Source organism: Phlebotomus papatasi, chromosome 3, assembly GCF_024763615.1.
Source record: "Phlebotomus papatasi isolate M1 chromosome 3, Ppap_2.1, whole genome shotgun sequence".
Lineage (NCBI taxonomy): Eukaryota > Metazoa > Arthropoda > Insecta > Diptera > Psychodidae > Phlebotomus > Phlebotomus papatasi.
In genome coordinates, this window is record NC_077224.1 from 57,568,344 (window position 1) to 57,576,300 (window position 7,957).

Sequence of the window (7,957 nt, forward strand, 5' to 3'; positions counted from 1 at the left end):
GAATTAAAAACGCAAACGCACTCACATTGTTAAAAAAAAATGAATTGAAAAGTGAATGTTTTAATCACACGAATTTATTTAAATGCAATTCCGTGTGGAAAAATGCATTGAAATATTTTTTTCAGTGGAAATGATTTTTTTCGGGTGTGTCGCTGAGATCAGCGCCCGAAATTTTTCGGGTGTCGCTGGGATCAGCGATAAACTAATAATTTCAAAAAATAAACAGGAAAACGCACTTGTATTAAATAAGGAAATTATGTTTTTAATCAAAACAATTAACTCTAATGTTATTTTGTGTATACAATTTTATTAGAGTATTCTTTCAGTTGAAATATTTTTTTTCGGGTGAGTCGCTGAGATCAACGCCCGAAATTTTTCGGGTGTCGCTGTGATCACAGATAAAGTGATTGCTAAACAAATAAAATGAAAAAGAGAGTTAATCAAAAGAAAATGAACAAGGAAATAATTTTAAAAAAATCACTTATCGTTAAATTTAGTTTATTAGTGATTGGGTTTCTTTTGCATGAAAAAATAACGTAAAGGCCTATTCATTAGCCAAGACACCCACCATATGTCGGGTCATGCGCCTTTCTGTTTAGCCAAGACACAAACCATTTGTCGGCTTATAGCCTTTCGGGTCATCCAAGACACAAACCACATTTCGGGTGGATTTCGGCTAACTTCAGCCACGTGATGGACAAAATAATACTTATTCGACGTATGGATACACGGCCGAAAAAGTTCAGTTTTTGATAAAACTATTGGATTCATGACTCCACTTGTGTTGCCGCTTCCGGATGATGCTTCCCTCTGAAAATTTCACTGCAGCTGAACGTAAAATTTACGTAAAACGACGATTTACGTAAAATTTAGGATTTTGTCGAGAAAAAACGAACAATTGATTCCCGGACAGGTTCCGGAAAGCACCTTGGGACAATTTCTTATGAAAATTTAGATTTAAATAAACTCGAGATCTAGACTAATAAATGGGAATATAATAGTAGTACTCACGGTTTCTTGCTTATTAACTGGGGATTGGGGGACTGGTTCTCAGGAAAATTCAGGGGAATAGCGGTGTTCTTCAGGAACTTCCTGACGCCACCGGGAAGAAAGTCATCTTTCTCGAAGTGTCTTCCACAGATTCTTTTATCTTTCACTGTTGTCTCGTCCAGATGCTGCCCATTACCGTCCTGGATGTGGCGTATCCATTCTTGACGCCTCTTGGGGTCCAGAAGAAAACTAAAATTACATAAAAAGTAGAAAACAGCGTCATTCGAAGTTTCTCAGTTTTCTCTCTAAGAATTTATGCTTGCCAGTGGAAGGAAACCCCGCACTGTCTCGTCTGGTCCATGCGACATCTCTCCACAATACACTTCACCCCCATTCGAATGCTTAAAAATGTTTTTAATTGTCTTTTTATTCACTTTTTCACTGGCACTTTTCACTTGATAAACACTGTAAACACTTTAACCATAAAACGCAAACGGCGGAGGCGACGTTGTGAAAGTTCTCTAAAATTTTTAGAGATGGCGCTCGGACCGCAAAAATATTTTCGAAGAAGAAGAAGAAAGTTGGTGGCGCTATCATCGTTCTTGCAACCAACGGACATCCAACACCTTTTTATATGGGATATTCCAATTCCGTTTTCTAGTATTGAATTCTGTGGTAAAATTCTATAAGTGGCAGCGGCTGGCTGCCACTTGGTCCTTCCGTGACACTTTTAGTTAGGGTTCTACGAAGTGTTAAACATTTCTACATCAAAATTATTTCGACGTATTGCAATAACAAATTACAAAAATTAATAAAGTAGGCTTATCAGGGGTGGTTCTATTAATTTTGCCATGACGGCCATGACTGTACGTTTTTGGTCGCTGTGAGAGCAGTTAGCTCAACGCTATTCTACCCCGTCAAATAATATCTGCAGATATCTTTAAGATTTCTGTAGAGAAAATCTACACCTCTACAGAATATCTGCAGATAATTCTGTAGATATTCTTACGAATTTTATTTGGGCTTGGGACAAAATTCGTCAGAATATTTCGGCAGATTTTCTGACGAATCTCTGACGAATTTCTGTAGATATTCTGCCGATTTTCTGTAAATTTTTTCTACATTCCAGACTTTCCAGACAAGATGTGTCAGAAGAGATGGAAAAATTTTTCACTGAAGTTTGCAAAATTCAATAGTTATTTTTTGTGATATCACGGTGTTTATATAAAATAAAGAATTCTGCGACGCCGTGTTACAAGTAGAGAAAAGTGAAGTGAAAACTTTAAGCAGAGTATCGACCTAAATTTCGTGTTTTTGTATCATTCCATGGGCGATTTTTAAAAAATTAGTATTTTTGCTCGCATCTTTTTACTTATTTAAATTGTTTAATCGGTAATGCTTGTTAAGCAGAGCATACCATTTTCTTTATAACTCCTACAGTTTCTACATAAATCAACAATATTTTTGTGAAGTAATGGACACTATGCCGATTTTCTCGGCAGAAATTCTACCGAAAATCTGTAGATTTTCTGCAGAAATTCTGCCGAAAATCTACAGATTTTCTAGCAGAAATTCAGCAGAAAATCTACAGATTTTCTCTGAATACACTGGAATATACCGTTAAAATTCAAAAAACCTCAGAGTAAAATCGGCAGGTAGAATAATGATTTGACGGTACCCTCAAAAATCATGTTTAAATTTAAATTCAATCGAATTTTCATGCATTCCGAGTTGCCAGCACTCCGAGGTTGCCTATAAAGAATATCAGCTACCATAAGCTTATCAGGGCTTTTTATTAATAAATCGGATTGAAAAATTATTTGAAGAAAAAAAAATCTAAGTATTTTACTGAAGTTTATTTCAAATTCAAGATTATTCTTACAAAACTTCTTTTTTTGTTTTCAAAGTTTCCTGCCAGGGGTATCAGGATATTTGAATTATTTTTAGGGAGTGTATTGCTTAACAAAGTACCTCTGTTGTGGAACTTTTTCAGATAATTGGTGCACTCGTAGGGAGTTTCTCCAGGATGGATTCTCATCTTTCGTTATTTCATTAATTCCCTTTGATTTGATCTTCAAACTGGCCAAATTGTTTGCTTCGGAATTTCCGGAATCAGCAGACGTGGAAGGATTCATAATTACAGTATACGGTTCAATTTCATTCGTTTGGTTGTTTGCTTCGGAAACAGATGCAAATTGGTATGGAGAAAAATCATACTTCGTAACGATTTCTTCCATTTCCTCAATCTCTTGCTTAACTTCATCTTTTGGATGGGAATTTGACGAATAGGGCATAGCATAACCGTGCTCTTTCAGTGGTTCAAAGTTTTCGATCATTGGAGGAATCGCGACAATACTAATTTTTGTCTCTTCCACGACCGGAGCTATGTCAAAAGATTGAGAATTTTCTTCAGGAAAGAGATTTCCTGAACATTTCCCTTCAGCAATCCTCTCAGGATCATTGAGAACATAACCAGAATCTATGATTTCGGGCTTGACATCAAATAATTTTTCGTCATCGTTTGAATTGAATCTGACTGTTCTGAGTTGAGCAGCTTCGGGATCTTTTAGGGAATTTTCTTGGAACTCTTTCATTTCCTCGCATATCATCGGTTCATTCGCTTTCAAAGGCTGTACCTGAGCCTCAACATAGCTGCTCTGGGACGCGTAAACCTTCTTAATACGCATTTTTTTAAGCGACTGCTTTTGGTCATCTACAAACTTGTTATAAGCATTCTGATAGCGAATCTTAAACTCCCAGAGATCATCGACTTTCTCCTTGCAACAAGTGCAAATAAATCTCAGCCAATTGTTCATTTTTACCTTAGATTTCTTAGAATAAGTTATTTCATTGAGCCTCTTCTGGAGAAAGTTATACAACGAAGAGTAAGTATCCAAGAGATCCTTAGTGGCCTCACATATTTGACATTTCTTTACTTTATCATCACTCTCTGGCATCGGTTCTGGAAGAGCTCCTTTCCTTAGGAAACCTCTCAATTTCATCCTTATACGTTTCTTCAAAATATCCTCTGGTCTGAAATGAAAACTGCATACACGAACTTTTTTTGCATCGGGATTTATATTTATTCGCTGTAGCCAAATTTTTCGTTCCTCTTCATTTTCAGGTAATCTAAATAAAGCAAAGTAATTAAAAGTTAAAATGATGTAAAAATGGATCCTTTTAGGTTACTTGTGAAATGAGGCTCTTGAATTGATGTTTCTCGATTGATGTACACTCTGACAATATTTTACTGAACACCGCATCTTCGTGTGATTTCTCTGATAATTTAAATGGGAAGCTTTATTTATTTTATCTAGGATTTTGCTGAGTTTTTCACTAATTACAGAAACGTTTTTGCTTGGAGAGTACTAAACACAACAAAAATCACCTGTTCAAGTATCACTGAAATTTGATAGATGTCGCCACTGTCAGTTTCAAGTTTCACGCGCGTTTGCAATAGAAATTACAAACTTCCAAAATAATCAACCGCCGCAAACCAACCTTAGAAAATTAATTATCTAATTCTAATCTAATCCTAATAAAACCAAAAACTTTAAATGATCTTATAAAAAGCTGATAAAGGGAATTATTGAATAAAGATTTGAGTCTCATAAAAAAAGTTGATATATAATGTAATAGGGAGATGACCTCCTTCCGGGTGCGTCAGGGATGCTGATGTTTTCAGAGAGACCAAACAACAATGTTTTTTCGCCAAAGTTAATATATTCTGTGAAACCCTCTTTTATAAAAAAAATATTTCTCATGAAAATGTCAAGTAGTGCATTCCAACTCGTTTTCGACTCGTTCCACAAGTCTTGCGAACGGTATCATGCGTACAATTATATAAACCAGCAGCCCATGTTTTCCATGGATAATTAATTTATTATGAAAGTGATTGAACAGATTTCTGTTCGCTTGGTACGTAATCCCAAGAAGTTTTTGTGTTTATGTTTATGTACAGAGATTTAAGATAATTTTAAAGGCCTCAGCTGAAAATCACATTGTAATTTTTTTTGTTCTCAAGAAAATTCTTGTACTATTTATCAAAAAATGCAGAATTTTCGATTGGGAGTATATTTAATACTGCTATTTAATCTTTCTCTATAGACAGCATATACCCTCGCAGCATTTATATATAATAAAATATAATCATAAAAATCTTGATTATAAATTCTACCAAGTTGATAAATAATTTCAGAGAATATATTCCAAGTCCATTTTGACAGAACGGCATCTTGAGGAAAGTGTCGAAAATTCATAAAATTTTCTGTAGAAATTCTGCAGAAAATTCTGCAGAATTTTCATACAACGGTCGGATCCACCTTTAGAACAAAATTCTGCAGAATTTTCGGCAGTTACATTTTCAAATTTGACGAATTTCTGCAGAATTTGCCGGGTGGGTTTATTACTACTGTAAAGTCTGGTAAAATCAATAAATTTTGGAATAGAGAACTACAGTCGAGTTCCTCAAATTTGAACTCCTCAAATTTGAACGACGGTTGAGTTCAAATTCTAAAATTTGAGGTTAAGTCAAGAAAGTTTTGCGGGAAATATGAAGTAAAACCATTTTTATTTGGTCTTTTCTCAATATTATCGTATTATAGTAAATTCCGCAACAAATTCCATTTATTTCACAATAAATTACATTGATATGGCAAGATGAATAAAAACAAATAACAAAGTAATAAGGTGGGCCAGATCGGGCTGGTGATGACGTAGATACTTTTTGGAGGTTATGTCAAAAATCATCTGTTCGTGACTCGCGCCAAAATCTCATGCGAATACTTTTCTATAAAATGTTGGGAATATATCAAAATTTTTAGTTTAATTGTTAACAGAAATGACTATTATTATCAATTAAATTAATATTTGATGTTGTTTCTGTTTTTCTCGTACTTTTTTGCCACAAAATTCCACTGGGCAAAAATTATTTCCACGAAACCCGGCAGACCATACATTGCATGAGCAAATCACAAATGTGTCAGAACTTTCAATACTAATGTATTTTCTTTGGAAAAAACTTAGAATAAGCAAAATGATACAGAATTCTATAAAATCACGTAGAATACCAAATTGATATAAAATGTCGAGTTCAGATATTCTAAACAAAAAGCAAATTAAATTTTCTATAATTTCGTAAGACTTCTACAACGGTTCTAAGGACTCATAAATCCATTTCCCCATTAAGATTTCCACATTTTTTGTTTTGTGTTAAACTAAGAAAAAAAACAAGAAAAATCTTAAAATTAGTTTTCATTGATTTTATTAACAAAATCTATTTTATTAAGTTATTCTTTTTCCAACACTTTCTAAAATTTTCCTCTAAAATTGACATCGTTACGTATGTATCAGGATCAGGAATGAGTTTTTTTCAGAACTGTCAAGAGCAATTCAGAAAAGAAATTTAAGGTGGCATTTGAATTCTCAACTTATGGTTCTTTCAGTACAATTTTACGACTATTTTGGATCTTATATGACTTAATTTTTATCCATTATTTTTACATTTACAAGTATTTTGTGATTTTTAATCAATTTTCATGCCCCAAAACCTATAAAATGTCATCACCTGATGAAATTTTGCCAACGAGGGGAATTCACTAAGGCAAAATTGGCATTTTCTCGCCTTTAGCGAGTTTTTTTTTTGAATATTGAAATACTTGAGAAATAAATATTTACGATATTCGGAATTTTTAAGAATTAATTGCGTTATTCGCATAATTTCTATTCTTGATTAAAACGTGACCTTTTTTGATCATTGTAGTCTTCATTGTGGTAAAACCCATTCAATTGTTTATTCATGTATGATGTTGTACTCTTTATAAAAGATTTGGCACTTTACCGTACTTTGGAATTATCTCCCAATATTCTGATTCTTGGTCTATTTTTTAAAATTTAAATCATAAAAATATTATCAAATAATTTTTTCACAAAGAGAAAGTTACGCTAGGGAAAATGCTCTCTGCAGTTCAAACTTTACCATCTTTTTCCGGGAAAATCGAAAATTAATCTTAATTTTTGCTACACAAAAAGAATCTGTAATTCATTAAGATCCATTGCTTACCTCATTTAGTATTTAAAGTTCTTAATTTTTTTGTTACAAGACAAATAAAAAAGCAATATCGATTTGTTCCAAGGCATATGGTACAATTTTTACATTCGAATGTGAAGGTACATGCCTCTGAATCTCGAACAGTTTCTGAAAATATTGCTGTCGAAACATTAAACGAGGTATTATTTACAAGCCTGGGCCTAATACACTCATTGGAACTATCATTTTAGTGAAACAAACTATCAAAAAAAAAATTAATTTTTCTGAAGTGTTACTTTTTCTTTGGTAATAAAATTGTTGGAAAAACCATTTTATCGATATGGAAACTATAAAATTCGATGTAAAAAGAGAAATGTGGTGCTCCACGACCCCATACATTGAATTGGCCGGTAAGGCTAGCTTGCCTAGAATGCTGTGAATTTTTTTTCTGTATAGTCTATAATTTTTCAAAAAACTTAATAAAATTGAAAATTGACTAAGAAGTGTACAATGAATGCAATTTTTAAACATATTAGCTGCAAAATAAGATTAAATTTTAAAATTTAACAATGGAAAATCGATTTAAGGAAATGATTGAGTTTAATGGCATATATGGACGATATTTTATCCTAGGCAATTTTAATATCATACCCAATGTGGTCATATTAGTAAAAAGATGTTTTTTTTTTTTAAATCAAAATGTATAATATTATACTTATTTGAAGTTCATTAGCCGAGGAACAATAAATATATTTTCACTTATAAAGAAAATTAATTAATCTTTGCAACATTATTCGATTCTTATTTTTCTATTACAAATGTTTGACAAATCTGAGTTGTCGACACTGTACCAGTCGGGTAAAAGTATCTACGTCACTGGCGGTTCGATCTGGCCCACCTTATACTTGAAACATCTTGACGTTCCTCCAAATAGTTAGG

The 7,957-nt window shown here is 33.2% G+C and overlaps 1 protein-coding gene across 1 annotated transcript; it reads right to left on the reverse strand.

The window, feature by feature from the left end:
- Positions 1-2,831: 2,831 nt before the first annotated feature.
- On the reverse strand, positions 2,832-4,394 carry LOC129806980 (uncharacterized). Its single transcript, XM_055855916.1, has 2 exons — positions 4,180-4,394; positions 2,832-4,119 (listed from the first exon to the last, which is right to left on the reverse strand). Exons 1-2 carry the CDS (start codon positions 4,251-4,253, stop codon positions 2,934-2,936), a joined length of 1,260 nt encoding a protein of 419 aa, XP_055711891.1. The 5' UTR covers positions 4,254-4,394; the 3' UTR covers positions 2,832-2,933.
- Between the last annotated feature and the right edge of the window lie 3,563 nt (positions 4,395-7,957).

Excerpts from the sequence above, each read along its gene's own strand:
- LOC129806980 (XM_055855916.1), bottom strand. The coding sequence starts at position 4,253 with ATGCGGTGTTCAGTAAAATATTGTCAGAGTGTACATCAATCGAGAAAC. Across the intron at positions 4,120-4,179 it reads TCAAGAGCCTCATTTCACAA|ATTACCTGAAAATGAAGAGG; the intron begins GTAACCTAAAAG and ends TGCTTTATTTAG.